The sequence below is a fragment of the Microtus pennsylvanicus genome, chromosome 22, assembly GCF_037038515.1.
Source record: "Microtus pennsylvanicus isolate mMicPen1 chromosome 22, mMicPen1.hap1, whole genome shotgun sequence".
Lineage (NCBI taxonomy): Eukaryota > Metazoa > Chordata > Mammalia > Rodentia > Cricetidae > Microtus > Microtus pennsylvanicus.
Window position 1 is genome coordinate 4,698,548 of NC_134600.1, and position 15,734 is coordinate 4,714,281.

Here is a 15,734-nt window from a genome sequence, read left to right on the forward strand (position 1 = left end):
CAAAACTGAAGAAGGCTGATCATTTGGCAAAGGTGTCTGATTTGGAAACATCACCAGAACGATTGTCACAAGCCGTCAGAGAGTTCTTAACCATATAATGAAAGGAGAAAAATGTCTCATGTTGAACTTTAAACAAACATTAAGGAAATGTAAGGGACCAACTTAGTATGTTAATTTATGGCATAGAGGGTAAATTTGGATATGTAAAGGTTAAGTTTATTCTTTTTTTCAATAGGAGACAGAATAGTGTTGGGGGAGAGCTCTTATTTTTCAGTCTTCCCAGGTAAAGGTCTTGGCAGCTAGGATGCGGGAGTTATTACTGTGACATCACCCACTGTGTGGAAAGAGGTCATCCTTCCAGGGTCCCCATCTTATGCCTTTTATAAACACCGTGTTTAACTTGGAAGGGAAAAACGTTGTTCTTGGCAGTGTCCTTATAGCACAAGTTGGAACCGCAGGGGCCTCCACGCCAGCTGCTGACCAGGAGCGGGACTACGGAGAATGTGTTTGCACCTGGCTTTGACAATGCTGGGAATGCCAACCAGTCTTTGAAACTGTGGCTCGAGGATGGCCCGAGTCAGAACTGCACGGGTTCGTTCTTGACAACACAGATTCCCAACACCTCTCCTTGTTGTGCAAGAGTCCCAGAGGATTTTAATGTGTGTGCAATCAAATTCAAAAAACATTGCTTCGTGTCATAAAAACCTGCAAAATATGTTTGACTCGGACTCATCTATATACTATACAAAATTCTAATGCTGATTCTGAGCATGCTTGCTGATGCAAATATGTTGGCGTCTCCTGGTGCAGGCTTTCAGCAGCGCCTCTCTTGGATGTGTTTCCAGGCGAGCTGCCCTCTCACTCCTATGTAAAGCTTCACAGTGTTTCCATTTTGCAGATCAAGGGAATCAATTCAAATAAAATGATTGGCATTATTCTCTCCACCACTGGTTTTATTTGAATTGCAATGTCTTGCACGCCTAAAATCTATGCTCATATCCATCCTGGCTTCCGATAGTTTTGTGTTTGGGATAAGAGACAGCATAGCGTCTCTGACCAAGGTTGGTGCTTCTGTTTTGCAATTGACATCAGTCAGTGGAGAGATGCATAGCTAGCCAAAGGGCTGATATAATAAGAGATTGAATGCTTGATCCTAAATTAGCATCTATATTACCCCCGTCCCCAACACACATATACACAACACTGCCAATACCGACACCAAGGCTCAGAACATCAAAGAAGTATATAACCCCCCCCCTCCCCGTCTATATATAATCCCCGGTCTATATAACCCCCCGTCCCCAACACACACACACACACACACACACACACACACACACACACACACTGCCAATACCGACACCAAGGCTCAGGACATCAGAGAAGAGAAGGCAGAAAGAACGTAAGGGTGGGAGGAGCATTACGAAATCCTCTCTTCTGCACAAGACGCGGCTGTTGGAAATCGTGAACTCACGTGGACTGTGGTTACCTGCACTAGACCTAGACAGAGGTCCAGCTAGCCAAAATGTGGCGCAGACAACTTCTGTCTCTTTGCCGCCCAGGTGAGGGGCTGAAGTGGCAAAGTTCGGAGAGAGTTTGTAAATGGCTTGTCATGGATGCTACGAACAACACCTGTGGGAAATTCTTCATAGGTAACGGTCATTCTTTATTATTGAATTTGGTTGATTGCCACTTTCTAAGCTACGTTTTAAAGACCATGTATTTCATATATTTAGATTTTAAATCTTAATTTTGATTTTTTTTAAAGTCAGGGATCTTTCTAATTTATGTAGAAATGGGATTTAGAAATCTCAAAACAGAGTGAGGAGAGGAATGTTTCTCTGGATGTTTTCCAAACACAAAGGCAGAGGGAGAAGCTACCAAGCAAAAGTGCAGCAGAGGCAGGCCCATGCCGGGAAGCTCCAATAGTGTGTACTGGTGATGTCGGACTCCAGCACGCTGGGCTCCTAAACACAGAGGAGATCCCTAAAGGCTTTTCCGTCCTGCTGTGCAAACCTTGGTGCTGGTTTGCATTTGCTGGTGGCATGAAGGAAGCTGGAGACACTGAAGGACTCTGTTGTCACATTGTGTTGTAATCTGAGGATTTGTGTCTTAGCTTTCCCCTGCCTTGCTGCCAGGAAGCGTCCCGCGAGCTTTGGGGAATAAGCTCCTTTAGTTAAATGGTGTCTTTAATTTTCTATGATTAATCCATTCAACGGCCACAAACCACAAGGCCTCCCACAGGCATCCTTCAGAATCGATAGTTTTGAATGCTAAGGACTCTAAAAATAATCAGTTGAGGTGTCAGAACGGGATCGGGTGCTGGGGGGAAGAGATATTTGATATTAGCCATTTCTGTCTCTCCCTGTGGTCTGATATTTCAAATTCCTAGAGCTTGTCCTCCTCCCTCCCTCCCTCTCTCCTTCCCTCCTCCCCTCCCTCCCAGTTCCCCCTCCAGCCCCCCACTCACCCTGACCCTCTGCATTCCTGGAAGTGCTACACAGCTGCTCACTGTTGGGCCTCTGCCTGGCCCTTCCCGCAGTCACCTCCCTCCCCTCCAAAGCCAGCCGCCTATCTGTACCCTTCATGGCTCAGGTCAGGGCTCGCTGCTTCCTGGAGTGACCTTCCTTTTAGTCTGTGGATCAGGTCATGGGTGCAGCAGCTGGCTCTTTGGGCCGTCTCTTTCTTCTGCATAGAATGTACTCTCCTTATAATATATCGTTGTATATTTAACTTTTCTTCTTTATGAAGGGAGGGACACACCATCTCTCCACACCTAGTACCTTCTCTGAGCTCCGTTCTTGAAATACTAATGGGTCTGAACTGGGTCTTCCCCTACCCAGACTCTTTTGAGAATAAGACAAGGGTACTAGCTGTATGTTTTTGCTTTTGGAGCATTTCCCCTTTCCCTCCCTCTAACCTTTCCCATGCACTCCCCTGTTCTCTCTCAAACTATGGTCTCCACTTCTTTAATTATTGTCACACATATGCATATGTGTTCCTAAATAGATAAATATGATCTTCTTAGTCTGTATATTTGTATGTATGCATGTTTCGGGGCTGGATAACCAATTCATGTGCTCTGCGGAAGACCCTTTCCCCTGCCCTCAGCATTCCTTAGAGGCTTGTAGTTCTTCTTTGTCTAAAGTTGAGGCCCCGTGAGCTTTACGCCAATCCCCCTAACTTGTCTATTGGTGTCATCTTCCTCCTCCAGGTATTGCTTAGGCAGCCACGCTGGTGAGACTGTGTGTGTAGCTTCTGACATTTCTAGGAGATGAAGTCTCACCGCACACTTCCCGCTCTCCTGGCTCTTGCTATCTCTCTTCCTTCCCCATCTCCCGCAATGATTCTTGAGGCTTAGGTGTGGGAGTTGTATTGTGGATGGACCAGTTGAGCTTGGCAATACCCGGTCACTTATTCTCTGCATGTTGATTGGTTGTGACTTCCGTGATGGTCTCTGTCTGTTGCAAAGAAATGTTTCTTTGAGGAAGGATGGTATATAATTATCTGTGGCATAAAGATACCTATTTAGAGTGTAGTAAGGAATATTCCGATTCAATAAAATGCTCATTCTCCTTTTTTAGCTGTGAGTGGCGTTGGATAGTTGGCTAGGTTTCCAGTACCAGGCATGATTCCTTCTTGGTGAATGATCCATGTGTCCAGTTAGAGAGCTGCTGCTTATTGCCAAGATATAAGAACTATTACAGCTCCCTTTGGACTGTTGTGCCATGCTAACCACTGCTTTAGTTCATGGGCACCGTAGCTGAGTAGGACCATCAGTGACTTCCCTCTACTTACTTGGTACCTTCTGGCATCATAAAAACCAGTCCCCAGCGAGGACTTTCAGGTCAGAACCACCTCAGATCTTATGTCTCAGGTCTTGTGTCTGAAGTTCATGGTATTTTCAGCAATTGGGACAAACCTTCAGCATCTGGGGGGCAAACGAGGGTAACAGCGATAGCCTGTACTGTTTTGGCAGTCTCTTAGATGATCCTGACTAACAGCTCAAAAGGGGGCTTACCATGCCTTTTGCTTGGATGCTAAATAGTCTATGGCTCTTGAGGGGGGAGGGAGTGTTGTCAGTCCAGGTGGGAATATACAGACACAGAGAGAGAGAGACAGACAGACAGACAGACAGACAGACAGACAGAGACAGCCTGACTTGACCGATCTACACCGCTCCTCAGCGTGTGAAGGGCTCACCAGCCTGCTCCACAGATACTCACTCAGGTTTGTTCAATGCTGCTGTATTCCCAATGGCTGGGAAATGGAAAGAAACCAAGTGGCCCTCAGTAGATGAACAGACCATGAGAACGGGAATCCTACACACGATGGGACAATATTCAGCTGTAAAGAAAGAATGAAATCATGAAATTTTCAGGTAAATGGATGAACTATAAAAAGACCGCACTGAGTGAGGTAACCCAGTCCCAGAAGGACAAACATCACACGTTCTCCCTCATCGGAGCCTCCTAGCTCCAAATCTCCAGAAGTGAAGATGTCGCAGAACCTGGAGTAACTGCAGGAACCAGGGAAGCAGAAAGGGACCGTGGGTAGGAGAGAAATAAGAGAAGAGCAGGGTGCAATTGATTTGAAAGGGGGAAAGGGGGCCTTTAATTAGGGAGGGGAGAGGGAGGTTAGCACAGAGGAGGGGAGGAGCATAAAGCAACAGTAAGAATGTCTGAAACACTCTATTCTCTATCTACCTAAAATTATATGTAACACATGTAAGTTTTGGCAGTAGTTATATTGATCATCGTGGTCATTTATCCATTAAAAGGAAGGTCAGGAAATAACTTCTGAATTGATGACTGTTAATGATAATGAGATTTCATTAAAGCCATATGGTGTTTGCAAAGGCAAACTTTTAATAATTCGAGATGATAAGTCTACAGATTCCACGCTGGACTGATTGGTTTGGCTACTCGGAGCCCATTTCCTAGCCTCGCAGAGGGCCATAAGCCCATAAAAGGGAGCTGCAGACTGAGATCCCAGACAGAAGCTTCTCTCTCCTCTGAGTCTCTCAGACTGCAAACTCCCCTGTGCGATAGCAGGCGGTCCCCTTTGACCACAGCCTACTGTGTGTGTGAGTGAGTGTGCGCCTAGCTCGCTCCCTGGAATTCTCCCATGGAAAAGCAAAGGAAGGAAGCTGAGGGGAGGATGGGGCGATTGCATCCTGTCCCCTTTCCAGGGAGTGGCCACAACTGCCCCGGCAGAAGGGACATAATGTGACAGGCTTTGTCACTTAGGATGCCCGAGCAGTAACAAGACTTGGTGTGTGGCCAGGGTGGCTCAGTGTTTTTCTCAGCGGGACAGGACTATTCTGTCGAGGTCACTGCTAGTCCTACCTAGCATTCCATTTGTAGAGCATCCGAGGAAACGGGGAGAAGCAGGGGCATCAGGGAAGAGGACCTGGCACGCTCCGAGAGCCACCCAAGGACGCCAGACCGGCCGTGGCTTTGGTTCCAGCTGCTGTGTGACGGAGCAGCCAAGTGGCTAGACCAAGAGCACTGTTTTAAGTAGAATGTGCCTTCTCCCTCTTGCTGCTTCTTATACCTGCTTTGAGCTGTCGGATCCTGCCGCGCAAAGGCAGAAGGGAACTCTCCGTGACTGTCAAAGGTAAGCTATAGGAAAATTCCGTGGAATGAATTTCGCTCCTACCTGACATCTGCTCTGTTTGGGTTTCTGTTCTCTCTGCCTTTCACTCCGAGAAGTTCTTTAACGTAGTCCCCTCCGCGGGTAATGGGTGGTTAGTAGTGAACTGGGTGGTGTGTTTGTCGCCTTGACTTAATTGACAACTCAAGCCGGAGAGCAGGCCTCGGGGTTAAGACGGGAAACCTCTGTAGTAAACAGGAAGTCCCATCGTTGAATTCTAGAGCCCCCCAGTCCGAGGGGATTGCTTTACTTGAGAAGTAAATACTGCTCCCTCCAAGACTGCTTTTGGAAGTGGCCGAGATTGAGTCTCTCTCTCTCTCTCTCTCTCTCTCTCTCTCTCTCTCTCTCTCTCTCTCTCTCTCTCTCTCATATCAGAATGGATTATTTGCCCCTGGAGAAGGTTATTATTATTTTTTAATGAAATTTAAAGCTCTCTTCTTTCAGGGAACGAGGTGTCAGCGTCCATTTCTTTTCAAAGTAAACAGTCTGTGGGCAAGCATGTGGGAACCATGGATTTAATGATAATATTAAAATTAAAAATAAAGAGGATTCTCTTTGAGTGACCCAAGGAGGTAGACAGACAGAGACACACAGAGAGAAACAGGATTTTACGAATTCCAGGTTGGCCCTGATGTTGCTAGATAGCCAAGGATGAGTTTGAACTTACAATGCTCTGCCTCTATTTCCTGAGTCCCGGGCTTAGCAGATGTTGACACTGAGCCTAATGTATGTGATTCCCGGGACCAAACCTAGGGCTTTCTGTGCGAGGCAAGGACCCGTTCCCGTTGACTTTTGCTCCTGCCTCTGGAAATTATCTTTTGTAATAATGAGAATAAAGAAAGGAGGATGTGTAATCAAAACCCACGATCATTCCTGGTGACACTCTATACACATGCTGCTGAAAAATCAATCTATCTGCTTGTGTGGGGAGAGGAGGGCACCCCCAGGTGGTTCTTGGGGGAACTTGATTTAAGACTCATTAGGCACCGAGTGACGTCCATTGCAGAACCAGTCAGGTCTACCAAGTCGTACGCTTCAGGGTAGTTTCAGATTACGGTACAGCATACTGACGCCCAAGGGCATGTCTTGGATGCGCAGCCTTGTGGCAAGTGTTGGTCAAGAAAGCAGAGCCTTTGGCTGGGGTGGTGGCCCTGCAAGTCTGAGTACCTGAGTTCAGATCCCCAGAATTTGTGTTGGATGTGGATGCCACAGCGCATGCCTGTAACTCCAATGGGGGGGGGGGGGGGTTAGAGACAAGAGGATTTCTGGAGCTCAAGGCTCAGCCATCCTAGCCAACTGGTGAGCTCCAGTTTCGATGGTAGAACCTGAAGTGCAAAAGATAAGGTACAGAGTGATTAACATAGTCCCTGCTGGCCTCTGGTCCCCACCACCCTTTCTCTGGTCATTCAGATTCTTACCCTGATATCTGACTTTTTATTGATTTTTTTATTGATAAGATTAATTAGATAAATGCTTCCCTATGTGCTCAATGTTTTTCATATATTCCCACACTTGACATACATACATACAAAGAAAGTTTCAGAAACAAAAATAACCATGCTTTTATTTATATATATTTAATGAGAAATTAGACAAAATTAAAAGCAAAAGCTGAGAAGCGGGGAGGGGGGAGAGGGGGGGAGCTGGGTTGGTAGAGTACTTGTCTCCCAAGCATGTAGACCTGAGTTTGACCTCCAGAAACCCTTGTTTAAAAAAAAAGTCCTGGTGTAGTGGTGGTGTGTGCTTTCTATTGCTGAGTCTGCATGGAGACAGGACAATCCCTGGAGCTCACTAGCCAGCCAGCCTAGCCCAAAGGGTGAGCTGTAGGCCAATGGGAGGCCTTGTTTCTGTTCCCAAGGGTGACACCTGAGTGTGTCCTCTGGCTTCCAGATGCATGTATCCAAACATACATGAACACACACACACATCACAAATCAAAGTTAAAAAAACTAAAATATGAAAACATGAAGTGAGGTTGAAGACATGGGCTCTGGCAGATGGAAGTCAGCCCCCTTTGAAAGAAGGTTGAAGCTGATGAAAAACTGGACAAATGCTCTGTACTCTTAGGATGTGCCTGGCTTGCACGGTTTGCTCATATCCTCCTCGCAGCCCTTCTAAGCCGATACTGTGAGCACTTCATAGACTAAAGACACAGAGCCCGTGTCCTAGAGAGGAGGGATGCGGCTGAGCTACTACTGTAATTCCAGGAACCGTAGTCAGATTGCTGCAGCCAGGGTGTGGTACCCGTTGCATCTTCAGGGTGGGCACTGTACCTAAAAGACAGAAGGCAGGGCTGGAGAGATGGCTCAGAGGTTAAGAGCATTGCCTGTTCTTCCAAAGGTCCTGAGTTCAATTCCCAGCAACCACATGGTGGCTCACAACCATCTGTAATGAGGTCCGGTGCCCTCTTCTGGCCTTTCAGGCATACACACAGAATATTGTATATATAATAAATAAATAAATATTTTTTAAAAAAAGACAGAAGGCATACATTTCTCGGCACATAGAGGGTCCCTTTGGACTCGGTACCGGTGATGTCTTGCACTGAGGGTTCTGCTAAATGATGGAGAACGGGAGCTTTCTGTTTTGGCTAAGGTTGGGCACAGGGAATGCTGGCCTTGGTGGACTTGTTTGAGTAAAAGGGGGCGTGTGGTCTATATATAGTATGGAACTCTGGGACGGTGGACTGACATGGAGAGGCAAGAGACGGGTGAGCCACCATCCACTGCCGAGCTCAAGAGGCAGAGCCTTGTTCGTGGCTGTTTGCTTTAAGGGTGGGTGTTTACGTGTCCTGCAGCTCTCTGCACTGGGCAGGCGACAGGAAGCGCTGCGTGTTCAGGTTCAGGCTGGAGAACCAGTGTCTGCCTATTCCTAGAACCAGGGACTGTCCTCCTCCCTCTATGGGTTGCTCTGCGTACAACAGGCATGGTTTTTATTGCATGTCTCTTCCGTTCCCTGCTTAAGTTTCCAGTAAGTGACGCTCTAGCTTGCTCAGCATGGATGCCTGCTGTGGCGCGGACAGACAGTGCATTGGAGCAAACAGTGAAGCATTTATCTAATTAATCTTATCAGTAAAAGTCAGGAGTCAGATATCAGGGTAAGAATCTGAATGATCAGAGAAGGGGTGGTGAGGTGACCAGTGGACTATCTCCCTCCCTCCCTCCTCCCTCCCTCCCTCCCTCCTCCCTCCCTCCCTCCCTCCCTCCCTCCCTCCCTCCCTCCCTCCAGGTTGCTGTTTTGTTTTATGATACACCATTGTCCTTTCTTACCATCTCTAGTGTGTCTCTCAGAATATTGTTCTATCGTCTAAAGTGTCCAGACAAGTAGCTCTAAGGCCACTCTGACCTAGGGGGTGAGTTTTCAGTGGGTGGCCTGCAACCTCTGTGACCTCTAATCATGCCTGACATGTTCTTTTTTTTTTTTCCATTCAGAGAGGATTTTGTTGGCACCTAGGGAGGCTGGGTTTAAAAAAAAATGCTAGGTTTTCCAATCCGTGAGAAAGTTTGTTGGTGGTTTCTCAAACGATGCGATAAAATTGGTGATCCGTTTGGTAGATTCAAAGGTGAAGACCCCCCTCCCCTCTGCTGTGGGCTTCAGATCTCTGTCATAGTCAAGCGTTCAATGTCGGGTGAGAGTCCAGCAACCCTTGCTGCATGTCATCAATCACGACTGTCCAGCAGAGCCGCGCAGTCTCTGCTGAAGGTGTGAGCCTTGCCCACACGTGGAGTTTAGCAGCTTTCATTCAAACCTAACTAGGTTGAATGTCCAATTCCTGAATGCAGCCACCGCTGAACCTGCTTCTCTGTGACCCACTATGGAGTCAGAGTTGTTCTCAATTTATGTCCAAGGGGTAAATTGAAAATCATCTTATGTTTATTTTCCTACCTCCCCCCCAATACAGAGAGGAGACAGAATTACTTTGCAACAAGGGGATATTTGTAAGCATGACTTTTCATTTTTCTGACACAGACTATCATGAAAATCTTTCTCTGTAAATTTCATGTCTATGTTTAACTGCCCTGAGTTGGTTAGCACTGTAGTGGGGTCTTTGAGAAGGGTTTTTCCTATTTGTTTTTACTTTATCTCTAGAATCTGGGGGTAGGAAGAGCTTAGAGATATTCATGTAGATATAGAAGCATTTCAAAATCCAAAATATATTTGGAAATGTTTGATATGACTTATCATATTTCCTACATATCATTATAGTAAAAGATAATTTATTGTAGGTTTTCTGTAAATCCAAAGCTTATATATAGTAAAAACTAATCTTTTATAAATAACTTTCATGCCCATCTCTGTCACTGTTTTGGGGTTTTCATAGTATTTTGAGAATCGAGTTTAAAGATAGTCTTTACAATTCATTGAGTCTCTACTTCTTTGTCTTTTTGGTTCGTGCTGCAGTTTCTTCCCTAGAGAAGAAGTACATGCTCCTAGACTATAGCAGAAATGTCATTCATGGTAGCAAGACAAATCGGAACGAGATGAGAAGGGGAACAGGGAAGACAGTGGGCAAAGAGTAAGGTGAAATCATGGAAGCTGGTGTGTTGCTAGGTTGAGTAGAAGTAAGGACCCTCTGTGAGGAGAGGTTAAAGGTTCAGGTGAGAGAAGGTAGTGAATTTGGGCGGGGCGGGGGAATTAGATCAACCACACTGTCATCAAGGGGAGTGGAATCTTGAACAGGAAGGCAACCAGGGCGCATGAATACAGAAGGATAATAGAGAGAGGATCTAGAAGAGGCAAGGGTGATCAGGCCTGACGTCTTCCATCATTTGGGTGCTATGACAACCTTGTCTCTGTTCTGTAAGTTAGAGGGTAACTAAACAGAGAACATGGGGACAGTGGGGTAGATTTGGATTTACCTTTAAGAGATCCAGGGAAAGAAAGTGGCCAGCTATAAACAAAACCATTTGTAAAGATTAGGGTGTTTTTTTTTCTTTTACTTGATCATATTGGAAAATTGGGTTTTTAATTCCTCTATGTTGCACTTGTAGAGAATTTAGAATTTTTTTTATACTTGGTGCTATTCTCTTGGGATGGAGACATCTTTCCATGACAGATTTCCATGTTGTCAGGAAGAGTGACTTGGCCTGGGTGTGTATTTCAGTGAGTAACCGCTTGTGTGGTGTGTATGAGACCCTGGATTTAAAACTCACGTGCACTGAGCTCCTCACCAACAGCTTTCTACCCTGTATCTCACCATACATGTGATGTCTGTATTCTTTCTACCCTGCATCTCACCATACATGTGATTTCTGTATTCTCTCTAGCCTGTATCTCATCATACATTCTTTTCAGCCTGAACACTCAGGCATGTGTTAAGCATTGGGATTTAATGGACCCATCTTTCCTCCACATTCCTAACGGTACCCTTTATTTCCTTGTTTCCTCCCCCCCCCCCCACCACATTCCATTTACGACAAAACACATGAGGCTGTTCTTTGCGACCATGCCTTACTTGCTTGGCAGGATGATTGCCGGTACACAACATGATTTCATTCTTTGCGACTTAACAAAGCTCCACTGTGTATCTCTACCACATTTTTTATTCAGTCATCTGTTGATGGGCACCTAGGCCAGTGCCATAACTTGTCTATGGTGCTTCGGTGAACACGAGCGCGTGGGTATATTTAGTGTACGCTAACCCTGGTTCTTGTGAGTATATATGTTCAGAAGTAGTATGGCTAGATCATTTGGTACTTCTGCTTTTAGGAACCCTCCATTCTGATTTCTTTGCGGCTTGGGATTGTTTACATTCCCATCAACACCCTTCTCCCCACATCCTCGCCAGCATCTGCTTTTCTGGGGATGGTCATTCTGACTAGGGTGAGATGAGCTCTCCATGTGCTTTTAGTGTTTATTCCCTCTGTGATAAAGATGATATGCATCTTCACGTATTTATTAGCTACCCAATGGAGTTTTCTGTATGGAGTATGAACCATTAAAGTCAGAGATAATGATTTCTTATAGTCTGGGGGGTACGTGGCATGCCGATGGTCTACCGTGCCTCTTCTCCTCCTCCTGAGACTGATATTTCCACCTCAAAATGCATGTGACTGGGTCAAGAGCTGCCCACACTGGGTCTCTCTCCCTGCCTCTTCCAAGAATAGGTAAAGGATTATGTAGCACCCCTGAGAGTCTCCTGGTCCTGAAGAGCCCTTAGAATGATTCTCCTCATTCCACTGATGTCTGGTCTGCTTTGCTGATGTTGTGTGTTGCAGTACGTACTTAATTGACTTTCACTGATTGTTTGAGAAGAAAGATCTCAGTGGGACCAGAAGGGCAGATGCGCTTACAGAAGCACAGCTTCCTCATGGGCGTGTTATAGTCAGAGAAATCCTGAGCTGTGCCTTCCTGGGGTCAAGGGTAACGGCCAAATTATTTTTAGGAACTCACTCATGTGCGCTGTTGCCCCTCTCTGGTCGTTTTGGTTGTTGCTGTTCTTCCGAGACAGGACTGTGCTATAGCAAGTCTAACCTGATAATTAATTATATTCCTCCTGCCTCAGCCTCCCAAGTGTGGGGGTTATAGGCACATGCCTCCACTCTCAGCTACAAGCAGACACTTGCTACTCCTTGTCCCTCTGTTTTCAAGTAAATAAGAGTTGAGGTAAATTTGTTTGCAAAAGTTTGAGAATTCCTCTCCCCATCTAAGCAGCTCTGATTTTGCGAGAAGTAAGTGAAGGAACTACCCTGTGTAACCTAGAGCATTATTCCTGGGCAGGCTGGTAACGATGAGTCTAAATCCCTAGTGGGTCTTACGGTGTACGTACCCATCAGGAATAACGTTCGTCCGCAGTGAACAGATAAGACTGCAGTGTGTTAGCCAGATAGAAACTCACTTCTTCCCAGGTAGCAGGGAGCCTAAGTACAGATGGTTTCAGAACCCTACAGGCTATCACAGCTGCTTCTCGTATTCCTTGCTCTGCCCCCTTAATTTGTGGCTCTCAGCAAAGAAAATTGCAAGAAAAAAAAAACAAGCAAAAAGATGCTCAGCCCATCCCCACCCACTTTAAACCAGAACAATCTTATCTGAAGTCCCCTCAACCCCAGTAAAATCTCACTTACATCTTACTGGCCACGTGCAGCTTTGTTTAGCTGCAGAAGACTGGGAGGGGGCCAGTCTTTTGGAGCAGGCGCAACTGTTGCCTTGAACACAATTGGAATTAGGTTGGCCAAGAAGTTCAGTGACCAGGCAGCAGACAGTAAGCCCCAGGTACCGTGCACACCTTTGAAATCCAGTGTGTAGTGGTTGCCTGAGGGCCTTCTAGGCAGACATACTGATGGAGTAGGTTGTCTGAACCCCAGCCCACCATGAACACTGATAGCGATCTTCCTGAGCCCCCAATCCTGGCCCATTTTCTGCTTCTTTCCAGTTGAGAAGAGGGCTGTTTCCCCACGTAGGACCATGCCTTTGTGTTCTGAATCATTTCTCTGTCTCCCCATCTTTACTGGAGGTTGTACTCTATCCTGCCTGTTTTGTCCCATGTGACTTGAAAAGCCAATGCTAGTGTATCTTTTCCAATCAAAAGTTTCAAGCCAGTATACTGTAAACTACGTATCTGTCCCTCCTCTTGGCAGGGAAGACGCAGAGGCAATCAGAGAGTCTCCTAAGCATAAATACCTTGGCTTTTACCTCAGGAGGTGAGGCAAGCGTTACGGCTTCTGGGTGGTGTGAGGAAAGCCTGGGAAATGCTGTCCTCTGGGACACCGTTGTTTCTATCTTTCTTCCACACCACAGTGGAGACATTGCCTGTTCCTGTTGCCACCTTTGTCCTGGAGGACATAGTGACTTCATAGACCCTCTTAAGACGGGTCCGCCAGATCTGCTGCTGCCTGGCTCAGCTGCTGTCCCTGGCTCCTTCATTCGTCCATGAGTTCTGTTGCATTCTCCCAACTCAGCTCGCTTCCTACCTTTGAGAAAGGTTCTGGAGATGAATTTTACTCCAGCCCCTTCTTGCAAACCAGCTCAGCACTGAAGCAGAAGTAACTTAACCCTTTGCTCTCAGCAAGATTATCTTTTGGCAACACCCTGGCCAGACCCAAAGGATCCGTCGTCTTTCCTGTTATACCTTCAGTTTTCCCCCAATAGATGCAAAAGCAGAAACTCAGACGGGCTAGGAGGTAGCCATTAGAAACAGCGGTCACTGGTGTCTGCCCTCTTTATTACCTTCTTTCTACTTATTTTAGAATGTGTGCTGATCTTTGAGGTAAGAGACGATGGGTTGTAATTAACCTAAAAGTGTTCCTTTGGTTTTTTTTTTTTTTGCCAGATGAGAATTCTCCAGCCAACTTCTGGGATTCTAAAAACAGGGGCGTCACTGGAACCCAAAAAGGACAAATTGTCTGGAGAATTGAACCTGGACCCTACTTCATGGAACGTAAGTAATTGACAAGCTTGATAATCTTAAAATTGAGTAATATGCATGTGTGTTGAATGTATAGAGTCATATCTGAATGTTATTTTTAACGGTTTTGGCTCTTATTCATATGTTTCTATCATGAAGCCCCATTTTAGAAAATATTTTGCTTTAGAAAATGCTCATCGGAGATTGAACATTTAATACTGGGCAATTAATGGTGACTTCATTGATTTTTGGGAATCAGAAAAAATAGTTCAATGTTTTGACTGACTTAGGAATTTTGTTTGCTTTGAATATTCCTCATTTCTTACCAGCAGATGGTTACCTTTTGTGTGTAGGTCAACGGAGGACGGGTAAGGTAGTCTGTGCCTCCTTCAACGTCAAATACTAACAATCAGAAATTGGATGCAGATAATCAACCATTATCCAATTCATCCCCTGTTGTATTTGTGAATACAGATGCTAATATAGTACATAGTTTATGCGAGATACTGCGTCTGTTGGTTTTTAGTAAAGTGTGATAGGGTGTGTGTGCTTATATTCACTACTAATATTCCCAAAGATACAGGGATTCTCAGGGTATATTATAGAACGGTAAGAAAACAGGTGAATAAAATAGGATTGGTGATTTGCTAGTTTACCAGTCAGTCCAGGTTAATTCAGGTATCTTGAGAAGTTTTCTCTCTTTAACAGATGGGAAAGCATGGGCTTTTGAGACTTTTTTTTTTATTAACACTGAGCCCCAAGAATGAAAATTTCTACATGTAAAGGATTTATTGTAAGAGAGTCTATGAATACGTGAAATAACGGGACTTATCAAAGCAAAATAGCAAGTGCCATTTGAACAGATGGGAACTTGATGCAAAGGTCTTTAGTGAGGTTTCTAAAACATCTGTAGCATCAAAAGTTATTTTAGAAGATTAGTGTCCCTGGCCTTCATCAGTATTAAAGGTATCCGGTAGTTTCTTCCTTTGTCTTCTCTAGTGCAGCAATGCTCGACAGTCCTCTCTGGTCCTGCTTCTTCCGGGTAAGCTGTGTCCTGCTTCATAGTCTGATGTTCTTGTTGTATTGTCTGTTGAAGCCTTGTCAGCACAAGAAGTACAGCTGTCACCCCAAAGGGATAAAAGATAGTTTATTCTGGAGGCCAGTATGGTGGACCGTGGCCCTGGCACCCAGATTCCAACATCATAACTGTGAAATTTTACATGACAAAATGAAGAAAATCATAACCAAGACACCATTCTTTCCCTCCTTCATTTATTTTTCCTTTGATTGAAAATAGATCCCATATAATAGATCCTGATTTTGGTTTCCCCTTCTTCTACTCTTTATCTATCCAGATCCACCCCCTTTCTGTCTCTCGTTAGAAAACCAACAAGCTTCCATGAAATAATACCAAAATATACAATTTATATACTATTATAGGATAAAGCAAAAACTAATGCATCAGAATAGGACAGAACAAACAAACAGAAGGAAAAGAGCCCAAGAAAATGTGTAAGAAACAGACATAGAATCAGGCGGTGGTGGTGTATGCGCATTCCCTTAATCCCAGCACTTGGGAAACAGAGGCAGGCGGATCTCTGTGAGTTTGAGACCAGCCAGGTCTACAAAGCTAGTTCCAGGACAGCTAGGGCTGTTACACAGAGAAACCTGTCTCAGGGGGGAAAAAAGGAAAAAAAAAAACAATCGGAACACTCATTTTCACATTCAGGCATCC

The 15,734-nt window shown here is 45.3% G+C and overlaps 1 protein-coding gene across 4 annotated transcripts in view; it reads left to right on the forward strand.

The window, feature by feature from the left end:
- Hecw2 (HECT, C2 and WW domain containing E3 ubiquitin protein ligase 2) overlaps window positions 1-15,734 on the forward strand; it is a 301,655-nt gene that overhangs the window by 171,005 nt on the left and 114,916 nt on the right. For 3 of the 4 annotated variants that reach the window (XM_075956458.1, XM_075956459.1, XM_075956460.1), the window contains exon 3: window positions 13,925-14,032. In XM_075956458.1, coding sequence (XP_075812573.1) covers window positions 13,925-14,032 — 108 coding nt within the window. Of the gene's footprint in view, window positions 1-5,530; window positions 5,620-13,924; window positions 14,033-15,734 lie in introns of those variants that run through there. The other variant, XM_075956461.1, reaches the window with a different exon arrangement.